The 15939-nt window shown below is 48.3% G+C and overlaps 1 protein-coding gene across 1 annotated transcript in view; it reads right to left on the bottom strand.

Annotated features, from left to right (window-relative positions):
- Positions 1-15939, bottom strand: part of LOC144119617 (uncharacterized) — a 42427-nt gene that overhangs the window by 10443 nt on the left and 16045 nt on the right. The window contains exons 8-10 of the mRNA XM_077652191.1: positions 7281-7326; positions 6345-6464; positions 4377-4487 (exon numbers count right to left, since the gene is read on the bottom strand). Of these exons, the coding sequence (XP_077508317.1) occupies positions 4377-4487; positions 6345-6464; positions 7281-7326 (277 nt within the window). The remainder of the gene's footprint in view (positions 1-4376; positions 4488-6344; positions 6465-7280; positions 7327-15939) is intronic.

Here is a 15939-nt window from a genome sequence, read left to right as displayed (position 1 = left end):
GAGCGGCGCAAACAGCACAGTCATCGCAGGAGATTTTAATTCGCACCACAGTGCCTGGGATAGTCGCTCTGACTCCTGCGGCCAGCTTCTGTGGTCCTGGATGTCAATGAATGCAGTGCGCTGCTGTAATTCCGGAGCAGTAACCTTTATGCGTGGAGGATCCCGTTCGATCATAGATTTAACATTAGCATCTCGTGGGGTTGGCGTATCTGCATGGTCAACTGAAGAATCAGGTACATCTAGTGACCACTTTCCAATAACCTTTTCTATTATATCCTCGCCTATCAGAAAAGGTGGTGCAACCATGAAATTTCTAAACCACATTATGTACAAAAAATTGATATCTGCCTCACTCCCCTCCATAGTTAGCTCAGGTCGAGTACAAAGAGCTCAGCGGACAATTACCTTTCTGCACGATGCTGCTGAGAGTTCTGTATTCTCGGTGTGCACTACTGCTCCTGCCAGACAACCGTCTCCTTGGTGGACGGAGGAGTGTGAGAAAGCTTATCGTCGTAGAAAAGCAGCCTGGAAAAGCCTTTCCTATAATCAGAGCCCAGCTAATTGGATAAATTATAAGTTCTTCTCTGCATGTTTCAAAAGAACTGTTAAAAAGGCAAAGGAGGATTATAATCAAAATTTAAACACGTATCTCTCAAAACCCCAGAATAAGAAGGCTCTCTATAGATTCATGGCGCAGAATAACAGCTCTCCGGCCTCCAATCGCATAAGGTCAATGGTAATGTCTCCGCAGGAGGCTAAGCAAAACCTTGAACGCATCGCGCAGGGGCTGGCCTTACGTTTCCAGGTACAGAAAGCAGAACCTTTGCACACTCTCACCCCCAGCTCGGACTATCCTGAGGTCGACGTGTCGGAGCTCCTGCAAATTGTTTCCTCGATGAACTCTGCTGCTCCGGGATCTGACGGGATTACTGTGGGCATGTTAAAGATTTTAGCGCATGATTTTCCAACTCACCTTCTTGATATTGTAAATGCGTCATTGGAAACCTCTTGGATTCCTCACAGTTGGAAAATTGCGAAAATAATTTTACTTTTAAAAAATGCAGACAATGGATTTCAATTAGACAATATTCGGCCGATTGCTTTAACCTCAAATTTAGTAAAGCTAATAGAAAGAGTAGTACACAGTCGCCTCACAAAGCATGTTCATCATATTAACGGCCTCAGCCCCGCACAGATTGGCTTTCGTCGCGGTTGTTCCATATGGTCCGCGCATGTGGATCTCGAGAGCCGAATACGACTCTCAATGCGCCAGAGAGAAGTTTCGGCCTTGGTGACGCTTGACGTTGCGAAGGCCTATGACAGCGTGGAGCACACAGTCCTCATTAACAAGCTTGCTCAACTACAACCACCGCATTACCTCTACGCCTGGATTTGTGAATTTCTAAAAGATAGATTTTTCTTCTGTACAGACGGATCTTTTTGTTCTAATACCTATGGTCAATCAAGAGGTGTGCCGCAAGGCTCTGTTCTTTCTCCGCTGCTTTTCAACATATTAGTTCGGGACATCCCCATTCATCCTAACGTTACAGTTTATGTATACGCAGATGATATAGCTTTTTTCGCATCAGCAAATGATATTCATGTGCTCTACGGGTATTTGCAGGCATATCTGAATGCTCTTGAAGTCTGGTTGGACCAAATCAATTTATCACTTAATGTCAGCAAATGCGGCGTGCTGGTATTTCCACCCGACGCTCCTATGTACATCTCGCTAGCCTACCGCTCCACTCCAATTCCGCAGGTGGAGTCGGTTAAATACCTAGGTGTTACTTATGACCAAAATTTGGATTGGCGACACCATATTAAGAATAATGTTATTAAAGGGGAACGTGCACTGGGCCGTTTGACCCGAGTTGGCAATAAAAAGTTTGGCATGCGTCGTGACACGCTACTGTTGCTCTATAAGGCTTATATGAGACCGATTCTGGAATTTGGTTGCCCCTTGTTCTCTGGTAGCGCGAACTACAAGCTGCAGCCATTAGCCTTACTGGAAAGACGTGCCCTACGGCTATGCCTCGGGCTCCCAAAATCAGCTTCCAACGCTGTCCTTTATCTGGAAGCGCGTATCCCCAACCTCTATTCCCGCTTCCAACTTCTAACAGTGCGTACTTTCCTCAAGTCTTTTGACCCGGCCCCAGGCGTTAGTATTCCAATTTTTGTATCCCAACCACACCTTTTTTTGACTAATCACTGGCCACGTTATCAGCTTCCGCAAGTTAGGTTCACGCAGAATCTGTTAGCTCCGCTTCAGGTTGATCTGATCTCCTTGCAACGAGTTGCTGACACGCAGGCTGATCCCGTCTTCTATTACGACTTTATTTTCCCGTCCCATGCGAAGCATATGCCCGCACATACCCTAAATGGTCTTCTTTCTGAACACCTCCAGAATTTTCCACATCATACTGTTCTCTCCACTGATGCCTCCGGCAGCTGTGAGAAGGCGGCGATTGGCATATATTCGCAGGATCTAGATTGGAGCTACTCCGTTCGTATCCCTGATTATACTCCTATATTCTTCGCAGAGTTTTTGGCCATTGGTTTGGCTCTTCTCAAAATTCCCAGACATGTCGCACGGGTTCTTATTCTCACAGACTGCCTTTCAGTTATTGTCTCTCTCCAAAATTCGGAAAAATCTTTCTTGACTCGTTCACTTAGGTTTTTTGTTCCGAGCACAGTGCGCGAGATCCGGTTGGTCTGGGTACCTGGGCATTCAGGCGTCTATTTTAACGAGGTGGCTGATTTATTGGCAAGGTGAGCTCTCAGCGCACCTGTAATATATCCCGTCCCTCACCTCATTCTGTTAGCAGCTTCACGTTTCCAGCGGTTCCAACATATTTCAGCCACTTTGAGTGATCCGTTGCTGAATACCGTGGACTTTCAACACCTAAAGTACCAGTGGAATATCCGGTGGTGTAAGTCAAGGCTTTGTGAAGTGTCCATGACGCTCCTGCGATGTAGAATCCCTCACTTAAACTTGTACTTATGCAGGTGTGGGTTCGCTGCGACAAACCTTTGTGTATCATGTGGGCAAGTTGAATCAATCGATCATTTTCTCCTCTCTTGCCGGCGGTTCGCGGTTCAGAGAAAGCAATATCTGGAGGTTCCTCTTTCGAGACTAGGACTGCCTCTGTCTCTTACAGTTCTTCTATCGTTCGGTGCGAGTGCCAAGGGATTCCCGTTAAGCAGTGTATGCGGCTACCTTCACGATTACATAAGTGCAACTAATCGATTATCTTGTTAGCTATACACAAAATTCTTCCGCACGTCCAAAAAAGGCTAGATTGATTCTATTCCGGATGACTCGTACCTCTTGAATTCATTTTATTTTTCACAATTTTTTTTTGTCTTGATTCAGTCTTCTGACGTTTCCTTCCCCGCGCAAATGCTTCCTTGGCATTCTACCCTATACCTTGGCCAATCCCCCCCACGTGGGTATGTGCCATATTACTTGAGGAGAAGAAGAAGAAGAAGACCTGGCTCGTGCAGTCCAGAACGCTTTCGCCAACCGGCCTGGCCAGCAACGTCGACTGCCCGCTCCGCCCGTTCACCAGCCGCGGCTACCGGGACATCCAAACAATGTGGATCACCCACCACACATATGTACTCTTCACCCACCTCCACCCGTCCACCCCTCAACCCATCGCCGACTACAAAAGCCCACGCAGCCAGCGGAACCACAACTGACGGCGAAATAAAATGCAAAGACGCAAGGAGAAGGCGACCAATGTAAAACGAGAAAAAAGCTGTCGCACTTTCGCCGCATCAGTTCGTATGCTCATCGGTCAGTTTTTAATAAAATCTGCAGCGCTGTCGGCTGATATAGGTTTTAACTTTGATGTCATTGAAGGAATTTGGAGAGGTCGTATGATTTGAGACCATTTTTGAGTAAGCAGTATGTGTAAGAGGTATGACGAAGAAAGGTAGTGCTCAGAGGTTCAACTGAGTTCAGTGGGTCACGAGCCACTGGCTTGGCCAGTTGGTTATTCCAGCGAATGCAAATTGATCACGTGACCTTGATTTGTGATGACGTCATTTCGTGCAAATGAAGACCATGAGATCTCGGGGAGCTTGCCTAACAGCTCATACTGCCAAACAATTCTTTGGCGCTTCCACACCAGCGTGGCATCATTTTCGCGCCAAGACAGATGTCTCAATACACGAGCGATATAAATCGCAGAATAAAACTCGCTTTATTAACAGAAATGGCGAATACTGCAGCGTGGTCTCCCATATACAGGTGGGGTCCGGCTACTTCTGGCCAAACCACAAGCTTACGGGGCTTTCTCTTTTTAAACGCGGAAAGTGAACGCGGTATACGGCCAGCAGAGCACAACAGTCACCGTGCGTGCGCGTACCGTCCGCTCAGGTAGAGGAAGTACAGCGGAGCAGTGCAAGACACCGCGCACAGCATGGAGGCGGGAGTCACCAGGGCCAGCCATGCCATCGATCCCCGGAGGCCCTTCTTGCTGCAATGGAAGAGGGGATCGACCCACACAGTTCATGTTATGCTGGCTCTGCGGAATGAAAGTGAAGAACACAGTGCAGTGCACTCTCTCACGCCATTTCTGGTAACCGTGGCACAGCCACTACTGTAACGCCACTTAATAGCCAGCTGTTACTCTTCGCATTAATAAGACGGCATACTAATGCTGAGATAAAGGACTTCCATAGTCGACACTCCTTTGAACCTTTCGCGTTAGCGCGGAAGCACAGTTGTTTCTCTTTTGTCCACTCAAAAGAAAACAATCGTAATCCCGGAGATGCGGTGCCTCAGTAAAATTGGCCGACGCTACGGTAAGAAGTCCTATAAAGTGATTTTCACCTAAGACTTTCTGAAATTTTTTCAAAATAGGCTTTTTGAGTTAGAAGAGTGCTTTTCTCGGCGCAACACTGTCAGCGGTGTAGCACATCAGAATACAGCTAAGGCATGCGAAATATCTGGCTGGTTACCTAATATTGAATAGTTAACTTTTTAGCTATTACTGTAAGGCTCCTTGTTGAGACACGTGTAGCCCACCGTAATTTCGAAAACGCGGTACGTGCACTGGAGAGGTTGCTTTGCCTGCAAGCTTCTCAAAAGCACATGTATGTTGGCATGATGTAGGCCAAATTTGTTGGGACACAGTGCCGAGGGTAACTGCGTTTTCGGAATGCTAAAATCTGATATGGATATTACAAGTCGGGCTACAAGTCTCTCAATAAGTGAGGAGACTAGCAGCAATAGATAAAAATTTAACTATTCAATATTAGTTAACCAACCTGCTAGTCTATGAATGACATCACGCGCCACTCCTCACTGCCGGGGAACCAAAACCAGACAAAACTGACATTCCCGAGTAGAAACTTTGTAAAGATAAATAATCCGCGGCGCTCTGGTGCACATAACGCCTGCCATTACGGCTGTCAAAGAGCTGCCTATCTCGAACTAAAAAAAAAGGGAAAAAAACGAAATATCAAGTTTTCGTCTTCCATAATCTTAAAAGGTTAGGCGCTTTTCACGCGACTGTTGTTGCAGAGCCTCTCTCCGGTTTTTTTTTTCTTTCGCTACATTATGGCGCCTCTCCATTCCATCCTCTGCAGAATTCATCGACGTGGCTTATTCACTTCATAGTAGACGAGCAGGCATGCATCAAACGCCTTCGTTAAAGGTGCATAAAGAGGAATCTGAACTCGTCTTTTTACCGCGGGGACTCTATCTACACGTTCCGGACATTCTTAGAAACTTCGAATTATTGTCATATGCGGCCGATTGCCCTAATTAAATCGGATTAAACGTCTCGACACCAACCCCTTTTTGAACTCAACGCTGAAAGTAGGCGGAGTCAACCAACGACGCCTTCCAGCCAGTCCCGTGGCGGCTTGCCGCTCTGTTGTCGGCGGAGGGATACGTAAATCAAAGAGTCCATGCGCATTTTTTTTTCCGTGGGCCTAATTTACGGCTATATTGTCTGTTACTAAATCTGTTTATTCATAAAACCTAAAGGAAAAAAAAAAGCGAACCCGCGTTTGGACTGGCTGAAAGGCACTGTGCGCGTTGGATGACTCCGCCTACCTACCGTGTTGAGTTTTAGAAAAAGGCGTGAGCCGGGACGTTTGATCCGATTTAATTGGGGAAATCGGCCGCACAGGACAATAATTCGAAGTTTCTAAGAATGCCCGGAACGTGTACATAGAGTTCCCGCGGTAAAAAGACGAGTTCAGATTCCACTTCAGTGCACCTTTAAACATGCGAATCCGTAATGCGGCGCTCTGTTAGCGACTTCCAGCGTGAACAAAGGCTTCCAGAAATGCGGCTGAGGCTCTGTATACAGCGGTGTGCTCACACGATGAAGTTCGTAACAAGCGCTTCCCTGGCCGCGCCGGTGATCATGCTGGATGCGCTCGCAGACATCGTCACCAGCGAACAGGTGAGCAGGCACGCTGTGCGCAGGGACTGGTGCGCCCTGCAGAAACACGAAGCAAGAAACACGTTGGATGAGAGGTGTCGCTCAGAACCTCGCTAAAGTAGCGTTTTAATTCAAGCAGTGGAAGCACTGGCTATACGTATACGTTGAAGTAACACACTGCGGGTAGTTATAGTGTTCAAAGTGAGATGTCAGGTTTGGAACTTCCGTGCTCGGATTGACATATGTGTGTACATGTACTTTTTTTTGCCAGGCGTAGTATAATCATCATCATCATCAGCCTGACTAGTTCCCGTGGCTGCCACCGCATGGCGCATGGGTTTGAACATTCAAAAATCGTGTGTTCACGTCACCCGTAACGTAAGAAAGGAAGACAATGAGTGCATTCCATTGAAGCGCTACAGGTCGCTAGGCTTAGCTGTGCTGGCTGGGGGCTATCCCGAATTCATGGCAATGGAACAGAAGGTGGACAAAGGAACCCTTGCAATGGTTAAAGAGGAACTGGTGAAAAAGCCAGAGTCTCGAAAAGATTTAGGATGACTGAAGAACATTCAATTTCGGATGAAGACTGATGCTGTCCAGAGAGTACGATTACTTGCGTCCTGCAGAGAATAAGACACGAATGATGATTGTGGTGGTAGAGGTGACGAGGCCATTTAGTTATGCACACATGCCTCTACGGATAGTTCAAGAAGGGACGGACAACCGTCACCTGTCCAGGTAGCTCCAAATATTACACTGTTAACTTTTCATAAGGCTTGAATATAAATAAGCAGTGAGACGTATACAAAGTTATGACCGACTCCCACAACGAATAACGCCCATAGACAAATGGAAATATAGAGCGATACTTACATGTCACGCTTCACTTGAGTGTCGGTCGCCGTACGACCACTGGTATCTGCCGAAGAGAGGAATATCATATTGCAAAGGAATGAGTGATTTGCACCTTTGAAAGCTGGGTCTCTTATTCTGTCTGAAGGTTTAACGGGCACACAGGGGGGACTCGCGCGTCTCCCTAATTCCTCGCCGACCACAGCCAGAAGCGGTGGAATAAGGTATGGGGGTGGGGACGATGACGCAGGAGGCCAAGGTTAGGCGACACGTGTTCGGGTGCACGGGGGAGTTTATGTGGGTCTTGTTAGGTGTGGGGCTTCTCTCCCGTAGCAGACCACCGGTGTTGGGGGATGCCGCTTCGATCCCACCGCTGCCACCAGTTGTTAGATGCGGGCCCCTGGTTCGCCTGTGCCGTCTCTCGCCAAGGTCGGTGTCCCCGGGTTCCGGATCGGGAGACTGCTGTAGTGGGGTTGACGAAGAGATGAGAGGGTCTTCGAGGTGAAGGAGAGACTGAAGGGTTTATTTACATTTATACAAAGATTGAAAGAGTGAATCGGGAGCTGGCGAACACACGCCAGATCGCTGCTTAAATAGGGTCCGCTGTCCCCAGGTCCCTAGTTGGGGAATCTAGTTCATTAAAAATGCGTCGAATCACTGTGATGTAGATCACGTGTCCAGTCTTCCGGGTCCGCCCAACACCCTCTCAATGCTAAGGCCTCTCCACCGGCCGCGTGACGTCACGCCAAGGGACCGTGCAGGCCCCGCGCTCCGCGATTTCAGCGCGCCGCGCCCGTCTGCACTATTCGGGTACTGCCGTACGTAGCTGCCTTATAAGTGATTCCTTCATTTTCATTTTTGTCGTTGCTGCAGAAAAGAAATTCGCTAGTTTGTGCGCGCCTTAGGCTATCATTTTATCTGCTTTATATATTTTTTTTATTGCAGAACACCTTATTGTCAAGAAAGTTCGAGCTGCTAATACAGTTTTTTATAATAAACAATTTAGCATACGGCCGCCAATTTCGCATTATTGGTCATTATAATAAAAAATTGATTAGTTAATTTCAATTAATCATCTAATTATTAGGTTCTATCACGTACATGATGTCTGCCGTGCGGTAAAATCCATCCGCACAGACCGCACATGCGTATATCTAGTTGTTAAAGTAGAAGTTCGTGAACATTGAAAAAAAAAAACACCGTCTACTGCGCATTGTGTTAGTTTTATTCTGTATTGTGTTTTGCTTAAAGCTTTCACACACAGCAATAATGACACTCACAATAATGTTGCGCTGTTGAGTATTTGTACAGCTAATCTGACCCTTACAATAAAAAACGACGAGACACCAGCAATGAAGTGTGCGCAAAGCATTTTTATTGCTTGGGAATAAAACTTACTTCTTCTTAAGCGTTGCTGCTTTCCGGGCTGCGGCCTTCTGCTGCGCATTGTCTTGTATGGCATCATTTCTTAGTTTGCAAAAGTTGTTTAGAACAACGTTGGTTGCAACGCGTACTACCAAGCGCAGGAGAGTTTGTGCAGTGTGGCCATTTTCACATGTCTCAATGTCGTGTTCGTCCAGGAGGGAAATCGTCTGTGAAATCACGACACCACGTTGATTTCTACAGGAGAGAAAATCTTCCGCGGTTGCTCCAAAAGACAACTTCTCTGCAACTAGTTTAGTCATCAGTACCATGTGAACTGTGCATGGCTGGGGAAACTTCAGCCCTCCTCTCGACAGGTTAGCTATCATGGCAGTATTTTCCGCTTCGATCTCTCGATTTTCAATCACCAATGTGCTGAAGCAAGCAGAACATGAAAGCTTCTTTAAAGCAGCATGAGCAGCGTATCCTGCAATGTAGACAATAGCATCCATGTCAGAGTGGGCGTGTGTAATATCGTCGTCGCTGACAGCCACAGAAAAGTTGCATGGGACAAGATCCTCACTTACGTCTTCAAACTCTGTTTCCTCGCGTGGAAATGTCAAAAGTTTTTGAAGACGAAGCTTCTTCTCACATTCGTAGAGCTGACGCACGGAAATGTGGTACTGTGATCCTGCCAGCTGGCGGTAACGGCCGAACCGGTCTTCTAGCGCATCCGTCTGAAATTTGCCCAGCAGTACGTACTTGAAGTGAAGTTCTTCTAAGCAGTAGCGCGAGAGTTCTACCAGAGAATAGCATGTCAGTCGCAAAGCACTGTGAGTCTCTTTCGTCAGCGAGCCACTGGTGATGTTTATTCTTGCCCAAGCGTCCAACCAGTCCACAACGCCGCTCAGGAAAGCTAACTGTGTGTCATCAACAGACCTTACAGGGTCTTGCATGCTGTCCCTTAGCCTCTGGCCTTTGCAAGGGGTCTTAACATTGACTATTTGCCACCATGTGAGGATAACGTCAATGAAAAGAGCAGTCGACTCAGCTTGAGGAATCTTGAACGCGGAACCATGTGTCCTGAGGGCATTTGAAACAAACTGATTAATGACGTCGAGAGCGAGCTTTACATTTTGCCGCTCCATTGAGGTTGGATTCACGGCTTTTGCGTTCAGTCTGTAAGCAGCCTTCACAAGCGACGTCTTCTCTGAAGAATAAAGCTGCCGCACAGCTGCGAAAGAAGCAGCTTTCATACGAGGAGGCCCTTCGGGCATTGCTCCACTCAAGTCCATTTCAGGGAAATAGAGGCATGTTCCAGGGTTTTTCTGGTTAATCCAATTGTTCCTAATGCACTTCAAGAGATGCACAGGATCGACCACGTAGAAAAGAGGGCGAGCGTTATCGGCTGGATGGGGATAGACAATGCTCACCTGAGGACTTGTAGCAAATAACGACATCATCTTGCGGTTCAGAGCATTGTTGTCCGTTATCACAGCGATAATTTTGAGCCCCATTTTCTCAACATTAATGATTATGTTCTTAGCATGCTCGTGCAAAATTTCTGCGCTCAGTTTGCTCACAGGTAATATGTGAATGACGTCCTTGTTTGCAGAAAGGAGTGATTGTACCATGAACACATGGGCTGTTGTTGCTGGTTCCGTTGAATGAACCGACGATCCTACTATTGTGCCCCCTTTGTAGTCGAAGTATGGTTTTATGTGGATCTCATCGATCATCAGGGTCACTGTCTTCTCGTGGTCTTTCATTGATTTGACTCGTTCTCGGATGTAGGAGAGACAGTGCGGTTGATTTTGCTCCACAAGAGGGTCAGCTTTGTAATTTGAGCAAACACGGCGCAGTGTGGAAGGATGGGGCAGAATGATTCTTGATGCAGCTCTTGTGAAGTGATATGCGTGAGGAGAAATTGAATTCAAAATACTGGCGAATACCAGCAGCTCTGCGCTATACACATGCTGTTTCGCGAGGAGAAGCTCTATCTGCTCAACCAGAAATTTCAGCAAAGAAGACTGTTCTTTCGTCGTATCACTGTCCTCAATGAGGTCTGCAAGCAGTGAACCGACAAACTGCAATACTTTAGTATGTTTCGACTCTTTCGTCACCTCAGGTATATTATGCAAGCCTATCTCGAGTTCTTCTAGCAGCAAGGACAGGCTGGAGGTGTCGCATACTTGAGCTGGCAGAATCCTGCCTGAAGGAAGCGACAGAAGCTTCACTCCATTCAAGAAAACAGAAAGTGACAGATCAGGGAGAACTACCAAGGCGCATTTCACATTAGGTGAAGGATCATTCTCGATGAGAAGGAACCTAACGCACTGCTCATCGACAGAAACGGTCCAGAATTTCGTGTTGCAGATTCCAGGCAACTTAGATTTGAACTCCTCGTAAGATGAAACTTTGTTTCTTTTCTGTTCAAGCTCATTAGACTGAAGTGACTTCCTCATAGCCTCCTGCAAAGCAGCGTTTTCCCTTCTTGCTTTTTTCGTCTCTGGCGATTCACTCCGTCCAGGCGTTGAGGACAAGTATTTTGGGCAGTTTGGAAAAACAGAAGGCGCAGCATCAATCTTCAACTGTAGCCTGTCACGCTTCACCTCTATTATTTTCCCTGTCAGTTCATCTTGGTGTGACAACGTCGTAATGAAGTCGCCTGCGTGGAAGTGCAGTTCACACACCTGCACGAGAAAATGAAGCAAGGCCATTCGCCATGACTCTCCATTGCCTAAAACACTAAGTAAAAAGAGTCTGAATAGTGAACAGCTTTTACATATTTACACAGCTTTTACACAAGCCTTATGCACATCCACAGAACTAAATGCTTCCTGGACAATTCATACATAAGTGTAAGAAGTGATATCATTGCCTACAAAGACAGCATGCCTTTCCGGGAGCGACAGCTCACAACTAAGATAATTACCAGCGCCTATTAAGCAATATTTCAGAGTCTTACCCTCGAATGCTCTGTAGGTGTGAAATCCTTCCGTGGAATGGCTCGCAACCAGGCTTTTCTTCGTACTTCGTCTCTTGGGAAGCAATAAACACGTACTTTGGGACCATTCTGGTAGTTCCCGCGGCACCCGGGAACACAGCACCGGCCCATGTTTCACGAAGTTGCACTCGCTACACGGCAGGCAATCAGTTTCCCATTCGTGCGCTAGCACAGGTACGCACGCCACACAAGAAACGGCCACACGAAACAGACACAGCCGTGCGAGGAGCGAACGGAAATGCACCCAACGCCAGGCTGAAAGACTCAAGCAGCAGCTAGACGCTCACTGCAAGACTGCGTTCGTGTCTGTGCTTGCCCGGGCAAGCGCGAGCACATCGAGGGAGACAACCGAGCGGAGCGGAGCCGCGCTTGGTGAGCAGCCTGACCGGACACTTGGCGTGACGTAGCGCGTGTGGAAAGGAGGGCCTGGAGAGGCCTGAAGAAAGTATTTAGAGGGTGTTGGTCCGCCCCCATCCACACACTCTTGCCACTTCTGGCAGATTAGTGTCCGCGCTGTCCAGGCTTCAGTGATGAATAGCCCGAAGGGGGTCCCATTGAGAGCGTCGAAGGTCAGTCACCTGCACTTCACAGCGGTAGCGTGGGGGCGAATGGATCCCACCGCAGTTCGCAGAAGCTGTCACGTAGAGCGTGGGAAAGCACAGTCCAAGTCGAAGTTGTTTTCGAAGCACGAAGATTCCAGAGACGTTGGCTTAGCCAAACCCGGCCGCATTTGTCACGGCTGATTTGCAGTTCCGCCGCTCGCCGGCTCCCCCGCCGTCCCCTCCGGGAGAAAAATGTCCCGGGTTGGTCCGGCGTTGAGAACAAAAGACAGGTTCACTAAAGCCTTTCTCAGACAGCGGGGAGCCGTTTCACCCCTTAAACAGCAGGGGGGGGGGGGGGGGGGGGGGGGGAATGACCCTTGTAGACGCCACCACCTGCACTCGTAGCGCTGCAACCACATCGACGGCCCTTTGAAGCCTCGGTAGATTGATGAGTCCCAGTGGCTTTAATATTCTTGGCATGTTGGCGTCTCCAAACGTAACAGCTCCTCCGCGGCCAGGACAATCTCGATCGGCCAGTGGTCACAATCACTGGTCGAGGAGAGATGACTTGAGTTGTAGCGTGGGAGGCCCTTCTGCATCTTGTCTGCAAGCACAGAGTAGAGTCCTAAACCTCGGACAACGGAGGCATTAGTCGAAATCAGCCACTCAACATGGCGCCACTCCCCAGGCAGTGCACGAAATTCACCCGAGAGCCGCCAGGCTGTTATGCAATACTACTGCATTATCAATGTAAACGTAAGCACAAAATTTTGTAGCTGACAGCAATAATCTCGGCTACTAAGAACAGCTTGCATGTCTGCCAAATTCGCTGCCAAAGCCCGATTCGCCGAACATGGCTTGAAGAGAGGTGGCAAATTTGGAAGCAAAAGAAAAAGGATAATAGGACACCACGCCAAAACAAAGCTAACTAGCACCTAAAAAAATACGAAAAGGCACCGAATTGCCACTGAACGGATACCTCAATTATGGGAATAACCTGCTCAATCCGTCGGCATTTCCATGACATTTGCCCCTTTTGTATCGCACAGAAAAGTTATATTGCTGGAGGGCTAGACTCCATCGAAGCAAGCGGCCATTCTTGGGCGACATTTGACGCAGCCATGTAAGCGGACAATGATCTGTCTCGAAAGTAAATTTCGCCCCGTAAACATAACAGGCTAGCTTCTGTGCGGCCCAAACCAGACAAGCGCATTCCTTTTCCGAAGCGCTGTAGGCTTCTTCCCTTACGGTTAACTTCCTGCTGGCATAAAGGATAGGGTGCTCCTCATTGTCGTCTCCGACTTGGCTTAATACGACCCCCATACCCCGGTCGCTGGCGTCACACTGGACCACGAATTCCTTGCTGTAGTCCGGCGCGCGTAACACGGGCCGCGAAACCAGCACGCTCTTCAAGCTCTGAAACGAAATTTCTTTTGCTGCGTCCCAGATAACGCTATTCGGCTTTTCTTTGCGAAGCGCATCGGTCAAAGGACTTGCTAGCTGTGAATAGTTGGGTATGTACCTTTGGTAGTACCCCACCAGACCGAGAAATGACCGTACATCCGTCTTAGTTCGGGGCTGCGGGAATTCAGCGATAGGGGCTATCTTGAGGTCTGACGGTCTCCTCGTCCCCATCACTTGTACAGAAAGCTGCTACAGCTGTTCTCCGCAGAAGTCTGTAGCCTCACTTCATTCGCTTAATCTTTGAATAGCAAAATCGGCTAGCTAACCCAGCGCCGCTAAACACAGGTACTCAAATGGGCACAAATTCACGTACTTTCATTGCCTCTGCAATGCGTTAGCTACATTATCGCGAATGAGACAAACGTTTGGTATCTAACTATGGCCCCCAACAAAACTTGTCGTCCGGTATTTGCTAAAGATACAAAGCGAAACGTACGCTCAAAATTCAAACACAAAGAAATTTGCTTACTCGGAACGGTTCTACATAAGCAAACAGCTTATGATCAACTCGGGATATGTCTTCGCTGAACTGCTGTGAGTGCCTTTATCACTTAGTAGCATCTCAAAGATAAACACGTCCTTTCTAACCCAATCGCCCAATTAACTTTATTTAAGTGTCAAGAAAACAGTGACACTTGATCAAATCTAAATTTTTTAACCTAAAACAAAGTAGCATTTCCTTTCCCGATTTTACACGCACACACAAAAAAGCGGAATAAAAAAAAACAGCTACTTCGAATTGCTACGCGGGGTCAAACATGGCTCACCACCCCCGCGTCGAAAGGATTAGTCCTTCAGCCGCGCCCTCCGGGGTCGCGCTCTGACTGATTGTACGACTGTCACCTCGTGACAAAGGGCCACTGAAAGAAGACATTCCTGATCGCTATTGTCCTCTCCACAGTCCCTCGACGCGCTCAGTAGGCCCCGGTAGCCCATGCAGTGCCGATAACCGATTCCGGGCGACGGACAGCGACCGGAGCGAGAAGCTGCTCTCTGTTCTCGCCCCAAGCAAGCCCGCCTACCCTTTCGCCCTGCGCGCTTCCTCGAATACAGTGCGGAAAGTGCAGGACGCATCCTTCTCCAGAGCGCGCGCTGAACATGCCGGCGTGCGCGGTCTCTGTTGCTGGACCACTGCGCTCGCATGCGCCGGGTGTCCCGCGATCTAGCGCCCTCTGATCTCTCCTGCCACTTTGCCTTTTTCTTTACCGCCTTTCTGTCAGGTCGGGGTTGTCTGGGTCTTAATGCCGGCCGATGCCCTTTCAAGAGCCTCGCTCCTGTTCTGCTTGGTAGACGCGTTTTTCTCTTTCTGTTACTGCGGTCACCCTCAGAAGCATCTGCGCGTGCCGCCTGACCAGTAACTTTAGCTGGAAAATTACTAGGTCCCATGCGGGAAGTCTTTTCTTTCGCTTCTGCCGCACTTTTATCTGTGCTAACGTTAGCACCTGTCTGCGCCCCTGCATTTAGGGCTCGGCATTTCAACCTTTTTTTCTTGGTCCGTGCCCTCTTCCTGTTTTTACGTCTAGACACTTCCGTTTGTGTCTCCTGATCGCAACTAGCTTGATCTAGTTTTTCAGAGGCACCTCGGAGACCTTCATCCAATTGCAAACTGGCCGCTTTGCCTTCGCAGGTCAGTGTCAGCTCCACACCGCTGACAGACGGACCTTCCGCGGCCCCCGAGTTGGGCAGTTCGTTTTCCTGAAGGCAGTCCTCCACCGCCCGCTTATCGGCGTGAGCGCTTACCCCTGAAACGCCCTGCTCGTCTGCAATGGAGCTTTCGTCCTCTGTGTCAGCGTGGCTTTCGATACAGCGTTTCGACACACTTACAGCTCCGCAATCTTCATGCAGGTTGTGCGCTGTTTCACAGTACTGTCTGTCCAACTGGAACGATCCGGCCTGACTCGCTCTCTCAGGAGTCTTGCCTCTCGAGATCTCATCATCCAGTTTCTTTAGCTCATACGTATGCGCTGTTTCACAATACTGTTTTACGTCGTCACGTCTGTCCAACTGGAACGATCCGGCCTGACTCGCTCTCTCTGGAGTCTTGCCTCTCGAGATCTCATCTTCCAGTTCCTTTCTCTCATGCGCAAGCTGCAACCTTCTGAGCTCCCATTTCTTTTTCTCTGCCGCTAGCCTTTGTTCCTCTATGTTTCTCCGCTCATCTTCCTTTTTCTTTCGCTCAGCTTCCTTTTTCTTTCGCTCAGCTTTGAGGAGTTCCCACGTATCGGTAATTATTCCTTCCTCGGCGGTTTCCAAGAGCAATTTGCAAATGTCCATCTTTTTTATCTTAACCCCTAAATCTACACCC

Source organism: Amblyomma americanum, chromosome 2 (assembly GCF_052857255.1).
Source record: "Amblyomma americanum isolate KBUSLIRL-KWMA chromosome 2, ASM5285725v1, whole genome shotgun sequence".
NCBI lineage: Eukaryota > Metazoa > Arthropoda > Arachnida > Ixodida > Ixodidae > Amblyomma > Amblyomma americanum.
Note: the sequence above shows the minus strand (reverse complement) of the source record. Positions and strands in the feature narration are given on the sequence as shown.